The following is a 17655-nucleotide window of genomic DNA, read 5'->3' as shown; positions in this document are numbered from 1 at the left end:
TTTTTTGGAGGGAGAAGGCATTATCAGCACTTAGGAGTCACAGACCATTGAGATGGAGTCTCTTGATTGAACATTGTCTCTTAATTATTAGGTCTTTTATTTGGACATAACCTCTCCATGTCTTAGTTTTCTCTTCTGCAAAAGGAGTATTATAGGGTTGTTGTGAGGATTAAATGAGTTAATAGATGTTTTCGTTTCCTGGGTACATGCAGTGGGAATTTATCGGCTCAAAGCTTTATTTATTGATTGATTGATAAATACATCTTTTTTTTTAGGAGGTACCAGAGATTGTACTCAGGACCTTGTACATGGGAAGCAGGCACTCAACCACTTGAGCTTCATCTGCTTCCCAGGCTCATATTTTTTTTTTTTAAGATTTATTTATTTCTCTCCTCTCCACCCCGCCCCCCGCCCCGGTTGTCTGTTCTCTGTCTATTTGCTGCGTCATCTTCTTTGTCCGCTTCTGTTGCTGTCAGCAGCACGGGAATCCGTGTTTCTCTCTGTTGCGTCATCTCGTTGTGTCAGCTCTCCATGTGTGTGGTACCATTCCTGGGCACGCTGCACTTTCGCACTGGGCGGCTCTCCTTATGGGGTGCACTCCTTGCACGTGGGGCTCCCTATGTGGGGGACACCCCTGCGTGGCACAGCACTCCTTGCACATATCAGCACTGCACATGGGCCAGCTGCACACCGGTCAAGGAGGACCTCCCATGTGGTAGACAGACGCCCTAACCACTGAGCCAAGTCCGCCACCTGTAGGCTCATATTTTTAATGCAAGGATAAGTCCAAATTCAAGGCATCATCAAGATGATGCTTTCTCACAGAAGACTGTGGTGTTTGGGGGATGCCTGCCAATGATCTTTGGTCCTTGGCATTTCTATCACATGGCAATGTATGTGATGGTCTCTTCTGGCTTCTCCTTTCTCTTCTGGGTTCTGCTGTCTTCCAGATTCTGGTTGCTCCCTGTGTCTTTCTCCTCTGAGGCTTTCTCTATAAATTCTCCAGTTACCCATCTTGATTCATTTGGGCCACAACTTAACTGAAGTAACTTCAACAAAATGTCCTATTACAAAGGTTCACACCCACAGGAATGGATTAAGTTTAAGAGTGTGTTCTTCTGGGGTACATAGCTCCAAGCCACCACAATAGATTTAAAACATTTAGAATAGTATCCAGTATGTTGTAAGTAGGTATAAATGTTATTATTTTGCATTTATAGCTAATTCTCCTCCTTATATATGCAGTCATAAAATAAAAAAATATCCCCTATGAAGTTGTTAATAAGGGATATTGTTACTTTTGCTTTTCAGGAAAAAAAAATCAAGGCACACAGATCAACTGGCTTGTAAATATGATAGCCAAAGGCTGTACTCCACTGGAATCGTCACGTACAAAGTAATGCCACATACCTGCATTTCCCTAGAAATGCTTATTAATTTGCTTTTTAAAATTTATTTAATAGGTGGTTTCCATGCTATGAACCCAGGCTGAACCCCTGGATATCATATATGCATGAAAAATTATCTATAAAATCATTGACTTATGGATATATTTTCTAATCTTTTGGATACTGTTACGTTTTTGTTTTTTTTTTAAATTCAAACTTACGGTTTCCTTTAGTCATTGAGCATTTTAAGTAGCAACGGAGGCTGAAAGTACAGCTTTGAACACGCAGTATCCCCTAAATTTTTGCATAATGGAAAGGGGTCCTCATGATTAAAAAAAAAAACAAAAACAACGAACTCAGGAGCCACTGCTCTAGTGGCTCCAATATACAATACAGCTAAAGTCTTGTGATTTCACATATAATATATCGTAAATCTTGAGCTCACCAGGACTATAGAGTACTTTGCTTTTGGGTTTGCATGTAAAACTAAGGTTCCAACTTCAGGGTACGGAAGTGCCCGTTGGGGGAGAAACTACAACTCCCAGGATTCCTGGGAGGGACTCCCAAACCTGCGGTTCGCCCCCTTCCAGACCCTATGCACCACAGCCGCTGCGGCGCCTCTTCCGAGAGCTGCAACGCCTCTTCCCGAGACCTCCGGCGCGTGGCTGTCTTCTTGGATTTTCTTTCTCGCTTTGTCATTTTATTCCCTTTGCATTTCCTCTGTTAATTCACAGTTATGCACAGACAAGGACTAGTTCTCTGGGGACCGGTGGAGACGAAAGGATCATGCCGCCGTCTTGCAACACACAGCAAGCGTTGACCCGGAAGCAATGAACTAGGAAGTGACAGTCCTCCGGTGTCGGTGGGGTTGAAATGCTGCAGGGCAGGGAAGGTTCCGCCCTCGCTAAGGAAAGCTAACGTCCTTTCTTCGTTTTCTTAGGTATTCGCAGTTCTTTCCTGACCTTGAAAGGGCTCCCCCCCCCCCCCGCCCCCAGTTGTGTCTGTTGCTTTATATTCTCTTCTCTTTGACTCAGTCTTGTGTCTTATGCGAAGTTACACAGTGTGGTTTACACGTGCTGCTCCTGCGTACGAGTGCAGGTTTAGTGTCAGTTCTGACTTGTCTACGCTGAGAGTTGCTCCTAGAATATCAGTAATCCTGTTAATGTGGTGGGTGATGGAGAAAACTTGCTGTTCTCAGGTATAGATTTACGTCTTGGTTTGCTTTTAGTAACGATGTGCTTCATGATCTTGAGAGTAATTCATTCCACTGCCGTTGTATGAGAAGGACATTTTTGCTATAAGTATCCTAACAAAAATCTATTGGCCACTCTTATTTTGTCCATTGTAAAATACCTATACTAGATGTAAAGAGACAAAGAAACTCCTAGGGGAGTGCAGCATATTGAGGGTGCTGGGATTTGGTGCATTCTTCCACTGTTCCTTTCCGAATGTGATTATGTTCAAGTTTATCGGTAGAGCCCTTTAAACTTTGAATATTTGAGAAGACCATTCTGAACATTTTATTTCCTAGGAGATAATGATAATCTAAGTTAGCAGATTTATAGCGATCCAGTGACCCAGAGTGATACCATTGCCTAGAGTATTAGGAACATTGGAGGCAAATTTTTATTCTGATAAATCTTGACCCTCGTTTCAACTTTGAACCTCTGCACTTTAGGGCAGAGCTTTTTACTTAATACATCTTATCTTTTTCCTTTTATACTCAACAAATTCATTGTGTATTTGAGTTAGCTCTTAATTGTCTCTGTTAGAAGAGAGAGCAGATAATTATTGTACCTAGCCTGTTTGACCTAACCTATAATTTTTTAATAACCCCCTTTTAAAATGAAAGTAATATGTGATATATGTGTAGAAGACTTGTAAAACACTGAAAAATAGAAAGCAAGCATAATCCCCCAACTAGAGAGCATCTTATAAACATTTTGATGTTTCTTTTCTAGTTTTGTGTTGTTGTTTTTAAATACTCTACCCTTTTTTATTATATGCTATATATTATAGAATGTTAAAAAAAATTTAGATTATACTGTGCTTTTTTCATTTAATATAACTATCATCATGTCCCTTTTTCACCAGACCTTCTACTTGTTTTATTAACATTTGAAGTTTTCTAAAAGGGCAGCATCTTTGAAAAGTGATGGTAGAATTGAGATTGAAAAGCACTGATCATGATTAAGTTACTTGAGTTTTTGGATATCTGATTACCTAAAATATAAAAATTAAATAAGATAATGGTCAATATTTTCTTCAAGCTTTAGGAGTCTATAAATATGAATTACCTAAGGTTTGCATAATTATTTCATGTCTTTCAAGTACTCAAAAACACATTCAATTTTAGATCCTAAATACTTTCTAGAAAATAGCTGATTTAACTCATTCTATTGATATATTTGTTAGGTACACTATTTGCCTTAGTTAATTATATATATTGGGTAAGTAGAAAACCGTGCTGACTTTATATGTTTTAATATATCGTTACTGAGAGGACTGGAGGATTACTTTCTTTTTGTCGGTTAATGAATGTGGGGACTGTTTTAGGAACTGCCTGTGGCAGTGAACTGAACAAGATTTTTTAAAGCTTTTTCCAGTTTTATTATACCATTATCTATAGAGTTGACTTTTATCAGATTGTGTTTATTATATTTCAGATGCTGAGATGAAGCGTCACCTGTGTATTTGGCTTTTTAGACATCTGTCTCTTAGTGGCTACCACCAGTGTCACATCCACCTCCATTCTCATCACCTTAGACAGATGCATCTTGATACAAGGTTGTGGGTTTTTAGACAAAGTAGGAATTACATTCACCATTGTCTATTAAATAAGAATTGGTCCAGGAGATACTGCTATCAAGATGCCAGGATGTTCTGGAAGCATAAAGCACTTCAGAAATACATGGAGGACCTAAATAAGGAGTACCAAAAACTTGATCAGTGTTTGCAGCATATCTCTGTGAATGAAGGGGATCAAAGGACCTTGAATCGAAGGCATGCTGAGTTGGCACCACTTGCAGCCATTTATCAAGAAATTCAGGAAGCTGAACAAGCAAGTGAAGAATTAGAATCAATGTGTAAAAGTAGGTAAAAGATATGTGTGTGTACAGTACAGTACCATATCAGATTTTTTTTTAAGATTTATTTATTTATTTATCTCCCATTTCCCCCCCTCAGTTGTCTGCTCTCTGTGTCCATTCGCTGTGTCTTCTTCTGTGACAACTTCTGTCTTTATCAGCAGCACCGGGAATCTGTGTTTCTTTATGTTGTGTCATCTTGTGTCAGCTCTCCGTGTGTGTGGTGCCATTCTTGGGCAAGCTGCACTTTCTTTCGCGCTGGGCAGCTCTCCTTACAAGGCGCACTCTTTGAGCGTGGGGCTCCCCTACACAGGGGTTAACTCTGCGTGGCAGGGCACTCCTTGCGCATCAGCACTGCGCATGGGCCAGCTCCACACGGGTCAAGGAGGCCCAGGGTTTGAACCGCGGATCTCCCATGTGGTAGGCGGACGCCCTATCCATTGGGCCAAGTCCACTTCCCCCCATATCAGATTTTTAAGTTACAGCTTTATTGAACTCAGTCTTTTAAAAAGCTTATAAGTAATAAGTTCTACATTTGGAAAGAACAGGACTCTGTATTCTAGGTGTTTGACATATTTCAGCTACAAAAGATCAACTACTAAGTGACTGGGCTTCTCCTGGTGCTAGCTGATAAGTTCTTAGGGTCTGTAGACTCAGTGCTGACCTTTTTAGATGCTTTAATTTATTCAGCAGACCATTATTGAGCACTGTCCTAGTTACCATGGACATAAAAATATAGTTCCTACACTGTCCAAGGGCTTATACTGTCTAGAGACAGAAACTATTTGTTTTCTATTAATTTAGATAGTATTTATAACGTGATACATGCTCTACTAGATATAGCCACAGGGTCCCAAGGAAGTAAATGGGAAGGGCATTCAAATCAGATAGGACAGGTCGAGTAAAGCTTCCTGGATGAGACTGTGTTACTTGTTAGTCACAAAGGAAATTGTATATTTCATGTTGTATGCCTTGAAATCATTTAAAAAATTTTACATCAATTGTAGTTTTAGGTTATTTCTAATTTTTATATATTTAACGGATGGAAGTATTTTCTATTACAAGTTACTGACAGGCTTCTTAGAACCATGGAATTATTCATTGTCACCATTATCAAATACTAATCCTAAATGTTTCACTTTTACTTCACTTTAAGCACTAAACAAAGTATCTCCACTTAGACAAGGCTCCATTTCTAGAATACATACTACCTACCTGGTGTTCAAGAAAATCAATCCCACCTAATTTTCAGATCTTGAACCTTTAAAATCCGAATATGTATATACTGGAGTTGCCATGCTATGATGTCAGGGTGGTAGTATCCAAATACTGCTTCTAGATCTCATGTAGAACATTAATTAAAGTAAATTGTTTCCAGGATTTTGGTAACGTTAATTCAGTCATTCATTTAATCATTTTTTCAGCTACCTTTTGCCTAGGGCTTACTATATGCCAGTTACTGTTGTAAGCACCAGGGCATAAAAGTTGAGTAAGCCCTAAAGAGCATACCATCTAATTTGGGAGCCATACTACAAATAAGTGAAAGGCAATGCAAAAAAGCCAGACTCACAATATAAATAGCATACTATGGATCTCAAAAGTCATAGTAATTATTAATAATTATGCCTGAAGTGGATGGGGGAAGCTTTTAGAATAGAGTTTGAAGCAAAAGTAGGATTTCTCTGATTGAAAAAGAAGGAAGGACATTCCAGGTAGAGGAAACAGTAAGAGCAAAGCTAAAAAAGGGTGAGAATCTGTAGCAGTTCCAGGAACTGGTAGTGGACAACTTTGTAGCGTCTAATGTTTGTTTAACTCTAGCTCACCTCTTTAAATAGCTTCTATTTAAATGTAGTCTATATGACTACAGAGTTGTGTAACCATCACTACAATCAATTTTAGAACATTTTATTAACCCAAAAAGAAACCCACATCCCTTATCTATCACTACTCAAATCCCAGGCCTAGGAAACCACTACTTTCTGACTCTATGTATTTGCCTGTTCTGGATTGCTCATGTAAATGGAATCATATAATATGCGGTCCTTTGTGATTGGCTTTTTATACTTAGTATACTGTGTTTTTAAGGTTCAATCATTTTGTAGCATGTATCAGTACTTCATTTCTTTTTATTGCCAAATAATCCATTGTGGAGATTCCGCATTTTATTTGTCTGCTCATCAGCTGATGAACTCTTGGATTGTTTCCATTTTTTGGCTAGTATGAACAGTGCTGTTATGAACATTCACGTACATGTTTTTGTATGGACATATGTTTATATTTCTCTAGGAGTATAATTGCTGAGTCTTATGGGAGCTCCATGTTTAACCTTTTGAGGAATTGCCAGACTGTCTTCCTAAGTGGCAGCACCGTTTTGCTTTCTCACCAGCAGCGTATGAGGGTTCCAGTTTCTCTCCATCCTCACCAACACTTGTTATCATCTCTTTTTTTTTCTTTAAGATTTATTTTATTTATTTATCTTCCCTTTCCCCTGCCTTCCCTGTTGTCTGCTCTCTTGTGTCCATTCGCTGTGTGTTCTTTTGTATCCTCTTGCATTCTCAGTGGCACCGGAAATCTGTGTCTCTTTTCGTTACGTCATCTTGCTGTGTCAGCTCTCCATGTGTGCGGCGCCACTCCTAGGTGGGCTTCGCTTTTTTTCACACGGGGCAGCTGTCCTTGCGGGGCACATTCCTTGCATGTTGGGGCTTCCCTATGCGGGGGCACCCCTGCATGGCATGACACTCCTTGCATGTGGCAACACTCCACGTGGGCCAGCTCACCACACAGGCCAGGAGGCCCTGGGTTTGAACCCTGGACCTCCTATATGGTAGGCGAATGCTCTATCAGTTGAGACACATCTGCTTCCCTGTCTTTTTGATTATAGCCATCCTAGTGGGTATACTAGGATTGTGGATTTGATTTGCATTTCCCTAATGACTAATGATTTTTAGCAACTTTTCATGTGCTTATAGTTCATTTGAGTATCTTCTTTGGGAAAAAGTTCTGTTCAAGTCCTTTGCCCATTTTTTACTTAGGCTGTTTGCCTTTTTGTTGTTGCATCTTGGGAGTTCTCTATGTATTCTGGATGTTAAATCTTTGCCAGATGTATGATTTGCAAAAGTTTTTCTCCCATCCTGTGGGTATTCTCTTTACTTTCTTGAAAATGCGATTTGAACTACACACATTTTAATTTAATGATGGCCACCTTATTTTTTGTTGTTGTTGCTTGTGCTTTTGTTGTTACATTGAAGAAACCCTTGCCTAATCCAATGTTACAAAGATTTGTGTGTATGTTTTCTTCTAAGAGTTTTATATTTTTAGCTCTTAAATTTAAGTCAATCCATTTTGAATTAAATGTTGTATATATGGTATGAGAAGCGTTTGTTTTTAATTTTTGTGTTTCTTAATATTGCTAATGGCTTAACGTTTTTTCTCTTTTAAAAATTTCCCAAAATATACAGAAGTTGAGAGAATAGTCCTGTGAACTAACTGTGCATTCAACACTTATCCAGATTTTACTACTTATTGGCTTTTAGTTTCCAGACTTTCTGTGTGCTCTATCTTGTTTCATTAAGCCTTAGGGGTGGTAAGTGACGTCAAGGACCAGTCACTGTTACATTGTAAAATCCTGAATGTACAGAGTCTTGTATTTTCCTGCCTGCTATTAGTGACGCCACAATTCCCTCACTGGGTTTAATGAGGATCATTTTACAATATTCTGCTCAAATTGGTAAGTAGTTTTTTGAGAGGTATTTGCACTTCATAGAGGCTTACTGAAAATTCTCTGAATGAATTTTTTTTTAGGAGGTATCAGGGATTGAACCCAGGATCTCATACATGCAAAGTAGTTGCTCAACCACTGAGCTACACTTGCTCTGCTCTCTAAATTAAACTGATGTAACCTCCTACAGTCTTGATTTTATCATATAATATTAGGAAATTGATTAGATCATTTCTAAGGTCTCTTCTGCCTCTTCAATTACACTGTTTTGTAATAAATCTAGTAATAACATTTAATTTAGATTTACAATGTGCCAGACATTTAGCTCGTGCCTTACAATTATTATCTTATTTGAATGCTCATAGTAACCCTATGAGGTAGGAATTATTTTTTAGATGAAGAAATTGAGAGGTAAAATTTCCAAAGGTCTTTCAGCCAGTGGGAGGAGCAAGGATTCAAAACCAGGCAACAAAACTTAAAAGCATCTACTCTTACCACTGCGTGTTGATTCAAAATCTAATAGGGCCAGCCTCTGCAGTGTATCTTGCATCATTCCCCTTCTATTCTTTCCACTAATATGTATCTTCATTACATTTCAGATCAAAATAGTTGCAATAAATCCCAACTTGTAGGTTAGGCACATTGTTATTTCTTCTTAGTTACTTGCTCCTTTTATTAACATATAGTGTCTTTCTTTGTCTCTTACAACACTTTTTAAGAAATATTTATTTACATAATTTTTCTTTATTTATCTCCCCCCTTTCCCAGATGGTTCTCTTATCTGTGTGCTAATTGTCTGCTCGCCTTCTCCAGGAGGCACCAGGAACCAACCCCAGGACCTCCCACACAAAAGGCAAATGCCCAATGGCCTAAGCTACATCTGTCCTTGCAGCCTGCGGTGTCTGCTGGCTTGTGGCATCTGCTTGTTGTAGCGGAGGTGACATCTAGCTGGTTTTGTGGCAGGAGCAACATACAGCTCATTGTGATGGGGGTGGTGCCTGTGCATCTTCTTTTTTTTTTAAATAAAGAATTTTTTATAAGATTTATTTTATTTATTTTTCCCCACATCGTTGTTTTGTGCTCGCTGTCTGCATCTCTTCGTTATGTGCTCTTTGTGTCTGCTCATCTTTTTAGGAGGCACCAGGGACTGGACCTGGGCCTCCAATGTGGGAGGGAGGTACCCAGGCACTTGAGCCACATCCGCTCCCTGCTTATTGTATCTCCTCATTGTGTCTCCTTGTTGTGTCAACTGATCACATCATCTTGTTGTGTCAGCTCTCTGCACTAACTCATTGTGTCAGCTCACACTCTTGCTTTTCTTCTTTAGGAGGCACCAGGAACCGAACCTGAGACTAGGTAGGCTGGTACCCAACTGGTTGAGCCACGTCTTTTTCCCTTATAACACTTTTTGACTTTGCCACTGCCTTCTTGCCTCGTGGTTTCTGATGAGAAATCAGTACTCAGTCTTATTGAAGATCCCTTGTATGTGATCAGTCACTTTTCGCCTGCTGCTTTTATATTTTTTCTTTATTTTTGGCACTTGATATTCTGATTAGTATGTGTTTTGGAATTGGTTTATTAGGATTTATTCTGTTTGGAGTAGGTTGTGTTTCTTGGACATGTATATTTATGTCTTTCATAAAAATTGGGACTTTTTGTCCATTATTTTCTCAAATACTCTCTTTACCCCTTTTCTCTTCTCCTTCTGGGACAACCATGACATATATATTTTATGCTTTGTGCTGTCACTCAAATTCTTGAGACATTGCTCAGTTTTCTCTATTCTTTACATTTTGTTCTTTTGACTGAATGATTTCCATTGTCCTGTCTTCTAGTTCACTGATACTTTATTCTCCCTGCTCAAATCTGCTGCTCTATGTGCCTAGTGTATTTTATTTTGTTTTTAAATATGGAATGCTTCACAAATTTGCATGTCATACTTGCACAGGGGCCATGCTAATACACTCCATATCATTCCAATTTTAGTATTTGTGCTGTTGAAGTGAGCACCCTACTGTATTTTAAATCTCTACTATTGTGTGTTTCATCATCAGAATTTCTGTTATGTTTCTTTTTGTACTTTCAAATTCTTTTGTATGTTTACATTTTTTCTTCTTTGTATTCTTGATTTCTTTGTGTGTATTTTCCATCATCTACTTGAATCGATTTAGGAAACTTGTTTGAACGTCTTTAATTAATTGTTCCAACTTCTGAGTCTTCTCTGAAGTCTTAATTTGTTCCCTTGACCGAGCCATATCTTCCTGTTGCTTAGTATGGCTTGTAATTCTTTTGCTGGTGTGTAGGCATCTGATTATCTTGATGAGTTATCTCTGAAGGTCCATTTCTCCCTCTTGTCTAGGGTTTTTTTGTTGATTGGGTTTGTGTTAAGGCTCTTCTTTGGCACTGGGTCTCACTTACTGTAGACCTTTAGAATAGACTGTGTTTCACTGTTCAGATATTCTCAGCTTTTTTTCATCTGATTCTTGCCAGAATATGGAATATAATTTTTCAGATTGCACTTTTTGTGCAATTGTTTCACCTCCAGGAGAGAGCTTTCTTTCCTCTGTTCCTTCTCCAGGAATCTCGATCTGTTCTGTTTTTTTCCATGCAGATTTTTCTCCCCAGTTCCTACAATTTGTTTAAATTCTCCCCCACACTCAGTGTCCCATTTTCCTTACATTTTTCAGTTCTAGGATCCATCCTGTCTTACAGCAGTTCAACTTAACTCCCCCACCCTCCACTCTTTCTTCTGTGAGGCTTTTCTGTTTCTGTTTTCTTTCTCATTTGAGTATGCCACCCTAGGGAGCCAGATGTGGTCAATCCAGAAAGAGGGTCACTTCAGAAAAGTTGGTTTTGCATTTAGATGGTCTGGCCAACTGAAAATGGATTGAGTGAGGACATTTTTTTTTTTTTTTTTTTTGAGTGAGGATATTTCTTTTTTTTTTTTTTAATTGAATTTGTAATAATATTACATTAAAAAAAATATATATGAGGTCCCATTGAACCCTACCACCCCCACCCCACCTCTCCCCCCCCAGCAACACTCCCTCCCATCATCATGACACATCCATTGCATTTGGCAAGTACATCTCTGGGCACCCCCGCACCCCATGGTCAACGGTCCACACCATGGCCCACACTCTCCCCCATTCCATCCAGTGGGCCCTGTGAGGATTTACAATGTCTGGTGATTGCCCCTGAAGCACCATCCAGGGCAGCTCCATGTCCCAAAGACGCCTCCACCTCTCATCTCTTCCTGCCTTTCCCCATACCCATCAGCCATCATGTCCACTTTTCTCAATCCAATGCCACCTTTTCTATGTGGACATTGGATTGGTTGTGTCCATTGCACCTCTATGTCAAGAGGAGGCTCAGATTCCACATGGATGCTGGATGCAATCCTCCCACTTTCAGTTGTAATCACTCTAGGCTCCATGGTGTGGTGGTTTTCCTTCTTCAGCTCCATCTTAGCTGAGTGTGGTGAGTCCAATAAATCAGATTGTAGGTGCTGGAGTCTGTTGAGGCTCAGGACCTGGCTATCACATTGTCAGTCCAGAGATTCAAATCCCCTAAATATATCTTAAACCCTGACACTAACTGTACCTCCAGCACATTAGCATGAAAGTCTTATGAAGAGAGATCCCATCTGAGTCCAGATTCGTCACACATAAACACCAGTTCCAAAGAGGGGCCATCTGACCTGGTAGTTAACCCCATCGGCCATGACCATAACTCCCATGGGTCTCTTTAGCCCTCGAAGGAACCGATATCTGGGGGTTGTATCTGCTTTATCTGTCTCTCAGACTCTGCTCAGTTGTGCATAAGGGCAATCCTTCTGACAGCCTCCAGACTCTTTTTTAGAGACTCGTAGCCATATAAACTCATTTCTCCTTTCCATTTCCCCCTTACATTAGGTCAAACAGCATTTTAAAGTCATGTTATTTTATGTAGACAGGGATATTCCGCTGATCCGCGTTGAACCTTCCGTATGAGGTCATTTTCCAGTTGCATCATCAGTTGGTAGTTGATAGTGGTCCCTCGGTGCCAGGGAGGCTCATCCCCGGGTGTCATGTCCCACGCTGGGGGGAAGGCATTGCATTTACATGCTGAGTTTGGCTTCGAGACTGGCCACATTTGAGTAACATGAAGGCTGACAGGAGGAAATTCCCAGACACAATGCTGCTCTAGGCCTTGTTCTTATTTTAGGCTTATCAGCTCACAAGCATAGTCATTAGCGTCATGGGCTCACTGTTGAACCCTCACTCCCTCCCGGTCCCCACCGCTGCACCTGGGAGACTGTCGCTGCTCCCCTAGGGACCACGACAGAGCACCACTGGCCAGGAACCCAGTACCCCCCCTGCTGTGGTTTTTAATTGTTGCCACTATGAGTATATCCAAACATTGCCATGCACCCTGGACATATGTTCTGTACAGCTCCCTGTCAGCCATATATCCCCTGTCAATGGTATCCCATACCAGTATTCCTCCATTGCCTTTGTTGAACCACTCTGTGATCCAGAACTCCCTGAAATTTGAAGCCCAATATAATGTCAGGGTCCCTTACTAGGAAATGGCATATAGCGATGGGTTTAAAGGTTATATAAAGAATACGTGTTGACTTGGAAAAAATTCTACATCCTATCTTCCCCCCCCCCTAATTATTGAGCTTCTCTTCACAGGAGCCCTAGACCACAGCAATGCATATATATAGTATACAGCACTCCCATACATCCACCACAAAACCTTTCCCTTCCACAGCGATACTCTTACACCCTATTCACATCATATTTACTTAACGTAATGTACAGAGTCTGAGACAATAGCTTTCAAACAAGGTGACATTTGTGCTTACATTGTGGTGCATACTTTAGGATACACAGTTTTTTACATTCTTAGTTATCCTATGTTTTACATTATGGTTTACATTATCAGTCTGTCATCTCCTATATGTTATGGTGTAATATTACATGTTTTATATCCATCCTTGTGTACTCTCACGAAACTCCTCTCTTACCCCCCATTTACCTTGGTTACACACATTTAACGTCCATTTTCCCTTCCACCTTGGTGCCCACAGTGACAGCCAGCCTCCGTTTCCTGAGGAGCCACTTCCAGAGATAGATGGAATAGTGTTCAGGGCCTAACTTGCTCAACTGCCCCAATGCCCTGGGAGCCACCCTTTCTTTCGAGGGATACAGTTCCCTCTATTTGATGGCATTAGTCCTCCCCAGGATGTGGGTCCACCCCCACTCTCACTAGTTGGGTTTCTACCCCATGGTGTCACCCACTCTGGCAGAATGAGCATTTAGACATTCCCCAGGAGCCCGTCCTGCATCAGACCCTCCCCTCCGAGCATTCTAAACAGGTAACCCTCTTTATTATATTTTGATATGATTTTCTCGGCATTTTACTCTCTACCAACACCTGACCCTCTCCTGTGTTCGTATGCTACCCCTCCCTCCCCCCACTTTTGGGCAATGTTACCCATCCGCCCATCCCCAGCCTCCCTCAAACCTGCAAAGCCCCAACCAAAGGCAACCCCTGCCCCCCTTTTATCTCTTCTTTGTGTTCATACTTACCACCATCTCGTCTTAAATTCCACCCCTGCAGACATCGGCTCACATCCTTCCTCCACCCTCTGATTTCCTGTAAGCCTATCGTTCAGTCTCTTGCTATCTAGGGCAGCTTGGTTATTTCAAATCATTGAGGTCATGTAGTATTTGTCCTTTAATGTCTGGGTTGCTTCACTCAACATAAGGTTGAGTGAGGATATTTCTATCACAGTCTTTATTCCCTCACCTCCCTGCCAGAGGCTCCTTTGTATGTAGCACTCCTCAGTGGCTTGTGTTCTGTCCTGGATCTCTGCAGACTTAGGTGCTTGTGCCTGGATATTCATGGAATTCTAACTTGCTGCTCTGAGTTGCTCTATAGCAACTGTCCACAGTGGGAGGGACCCAGGCTGTGCTGCCTCTGTGTGGCTGCAGAGCCCTGGTGAGGGGTTGGAGAATGGAAACCAACTAGTGGTCCAGGACAGAATTTTCTTACCTGATATTTTTCCGTTTCATTGATGTAAAGTTTGTGGAGTCCTTCTCCTGTCTCTTTCATCCACCAGAGTTCTAAGCAGTGGGGTTGTCCTTTTATTCACTAAATCTCTGTGGAGGATTTTTCAGGGACTGTCTTATGTCACCATATTGATGACATCACCTCCATAAAAAGACTGCCTTGTCTTTTATTTCCCCTTGTATGTTCTACCTTCCAACCAAAACAGACAACATACTGTTCCCAAATAGATCATCCTATATGTGCCATCCCATATTCATGTGTTTGCTTACATTGTTTACCCATCTGTTTCACCTTGTTAAAATTCAGTTCCCTTTCAAAGTACGGGTTGCCTGTCATTCCCCTTCCCAAAGCAAATATGATTACCTTTCTCTGTTTTGTGTTGTGAGCCTTTATTTTATGGTACTAACCTCATCCTCTACCCTCATTGTCTGCTCCTCAAGGAGAAGGCCCATGTCTCTATCATTTTTATATCTTTTGCAGTACCAAACGTGGTATACTATAGGCTCTCAAATCTTTGCTGATGAAATCCAAATTAGATTGGATTTTACAACCCAGGTAATCATAAAAAGCCATAAATACAATTTCATATGATTGCAAATCAGAAGACTTTTCTGATACCTTTGACTCAGCAGATCCCTATCTCGAGTGATATCAGCCTGCTCTCCATTTGTACCATATGTGCACAATGGTGCCCTTGGTAATATTTAATTCTGGAACAGATGAATCGTTTATGGAATTCAGTTCAGACAACAGCTTACTCAGGAAACCTTCCATAAATGCTGAAGTCTGCTTAGGCCCGCTCCTTTCTGCTGGCTTTGCTCTTATTTTGTATTCTAACTATCTGTATGTGTCCATCTTTCCTACCATGTTTTATTTTTCTTTGTATCCCCAACAACTAGCTGAGTGTGTAGCACACAATAAGTATTAATGTTGAAATTACAAATGAGGCACAGAATCCCACCAGATCTTGATAATTCCATGGTTAGAGAAGAATTGAAAAGAACCTTCTCTCTTCCTTATGTTTCTTTGTTTCTACTTTATAATCGTGAAGAATCAAAATTTTCTGCCTTAGTTTGCAGCCATCACAACTGACAAATGAAATCTGTCGGCATCAAAGCAGTGGGGCAAAGGTCATGCAAACTGCCCCTCTCTCATTGTATGGTCTTATTAGAAGTTGTGATTTAGCTTTCTGCCTTTGAAATGATGTCAAAAGGACCATTGTTTCCATAAAGCGGCGGTTACAAAGATGTGCTTTGTTTGAGCGACACAGTATTTTTTTAAAAAATGTGTCATGTGTCTGAACATATAAAACTCAAGAGATTTCATAATTTTAGGGGTTCGTATTTCTGACTTCTCTTGAAAATTTGGAGGATACAGTCACATTGCACCCACATCATGGTGTGGTGAGTAATGGCTGCCACCTTTAGACAAGACACGGCCACCCCAGCTGGCTCCAAAACATCCTATTGTAGTTATATTTCATTAGCCAGTCCCTCTTTTTTTTTTTTTTTTTAAAGATTTATTTTTATTTATTTCATCCCCTCCCCTCCCCCGGTAGTCAGGGACATGGGAAGTGTGTGCGGCGCCATTCCTGGGCAGGCTGCACTTTCTTTCACGCTGGGCGGCTCTTCTTACGGGGCGCGCAGTGCGTGGGGCTCCCCTTCACGGGGGGCACCCCTGCTTGGCAGGGCACTCCTTGCGCGCATCAGCACTGCGCATGGCCAGCTCCACACAGGTCAAGGAGGCCCGGGGTTTGAACCGCGGACCTCCCATGTGGTAGACGGGCGCCCTAACCACTGGGCCAAAGTCCGTTTCCCAGCCAGTCCCTCTTTAAACCTCCTGTCTGGTTAATCAGTGGTTTCTGTATTCACTCATAGATATTCAAATCATAAGCTCCTTGAGGCAAGATCATACTGCTTTCCATGTTGAGATTTTAGGACATGCTTAGCAAATGCTTGATAAGTGACATTTTCTAACTATCCTACCAGTTCTTTTTGTGTAATCCTTTGCCTTCATGAGTAAAATAAAATTTAGTGGGCCAAGGCTCGGTGACTATGTGAGAGTTTGTCTGTATTTTAAATTTTTTATCATTATTTCTGTTGCTGGTTTTAGGTCTAAGTAGACAAGATGAAAAACAGTTACAAGAACTTGCATTAGAAGAGAGACAAACCATTGATCAGAAAATCAACATGCTATACAATGAGGTATGTTTTATGAAGTAGTTTCATCTCAATAGTGGTTAATACAAAGGAATGCAGTTCTTGCTAGACTTTGCTTTGGCACTCAAAGTGCTTTCCAAACACCAGCTTATTAGGCCTTCTCATAATAATAAATTATTAAGTTGGACCCAGTGCTGTAATTTGTAGCAGATAAGCTTGAAGAGATGGTGATGTGAAAGAAGAAAAGCCCTTCCAGAGCTAAAAAAATTTTTGCAAAGCTCAATCTATTAACTTGCTAGGCAAGGAAACACATGCCAGTGAAGAAATTTAGGTCACAGTGGAGAAGAGTCAGCAGTTTTTAAGTGGTTGAAAGGCAGAGTTCATGGTGATTGTGTTCATTAAAAATTGAAAGTGTGTACTCTGGATAGGGTAGAATGAATCCACACAGGTGGTTAACACAAGCCTTTGGTCTGGTAAGAGCTGGCATACCTGGGTCTCTCAAGGTTCAAGATATTTTTTCGGTCTTAGCTGGTATGACTAGTTGTGCTGAAGTACAAATTTCTGTTTTCATATCTTCTGGACAAGTAAGTGGAAAATTTCCCCTTGATAGTGGTCTCTTTCCCTTGTAGTTTGAAGGATAGGTTGTCTGCAAAGACAATGAAGAACATAGTACTATATGCCAGCTTTCCTCTGACATATTTGTCATTCTCCTTCTTTCAGTTTTCCCTATTCTTGAGAATCCAGGACAGGGGCTTTTTGAGGTCATGTGGTAGAGATTTCAGTTTTTTTATACATATATATATTTTTTTTCTTTAAAGCAGTTTTATTGAGATATATTTCTATACCATACAACTAATATATATATTTGTTAGAGAAGTTGTGAACTTACAAAACAATCGTGCATAACATGCAGAATTTCCTTATGTCACCCCTCTACCAACAAATTGCTTTGTTGTGGAACATTTGTTATGATTATGAAAGAACATTATCAAAATATTACTACTGACCATGGTCCGTAGATTAAATTTGATGTATTTTTTCCATAATCCCCCTTTCGTTAACACCATGTCTTCGTATTATACATTTATTATAGTTCATGAGCGAATGCTCTCATATTTGTGCTGTCAGCCACAGTCTGCCATCCACCATGTGGGTCACTGTGGTGTGCAGCCCCATGCCTTGTACAGTCCATCCAAAGTGGACACTCAGTGGCTCTCACTTTCATCAGAGTTGTGCAGTCA

The 17655-nt window shown here is 40.5% G+C and overlaps 1 protein-coding gene and 1 non-coding gene across 5 annotated transcripts in view; one reads left to right on the top strand and one right to left on the bottom strand.

The window, feature by feature from the left end:
• The first annotated feature begins 1966 nt into the window (after nt 1–1966).
• MTRF1 (mitochondrial translation release factor 1) overlaps nt 1967–17655 on the top strand; it is a 55666-nt gene continuing 39977 nt past the window's right edge. For 2 of the 4 annotated variants that reach the window (XM_004462787.5, XM_058276622.2), the window contains exons 1-3: nt 1967–2328; nt 4055–4480; nt 16368–16459. In XM_004462787.5, the coding sequence (XP_004462844.3) occupies nt 4063–4480; nt 16368–16459 (510 nt within the window). In that variant the 5' untranslated portion in view covers nt 1967–2328; nt 4055–4062. Of the gene's footprint in view, nt 2587–4054; nt 4481–16367; nt 16460–17655 lie in introns of all 4 variants that reach the window. The other 2 variants (XM_058276624.2, XM_058276625.2) reach the window with 2 other exon arrangements.
• LOC111765219 (U6 spliceosomal RNA) lies at nt 10096–10202 on the bottom strand. Its single transcript, XR_002797618.1, has one exon. It is a non-coding gene; the product is annotated as a U6 spliceosomal RNA (small nuclear RNA).

Source organism: Dasypus novemcinctus, chromosome 15, assembly GCF_030445035.2.
Source record: "Dasypus novemcinctus isolate mDasNov1 chromosome 15, mDasNov1.1.hap2, whole genome shotgun sequence".
NCBI classification, from domain to species: domain Eukaryota; kingdom Metazoa; phylum Chordata; class Mammalia; order Cingulata; family Dasypodidae; genus Dasypus; species Dasypus novemcinctus.
The sequence above is the reverse complement of the archived record's forward strand: the minus strand, read 5'-3'. Positions and strand labels throughout refer to the sequence as shown.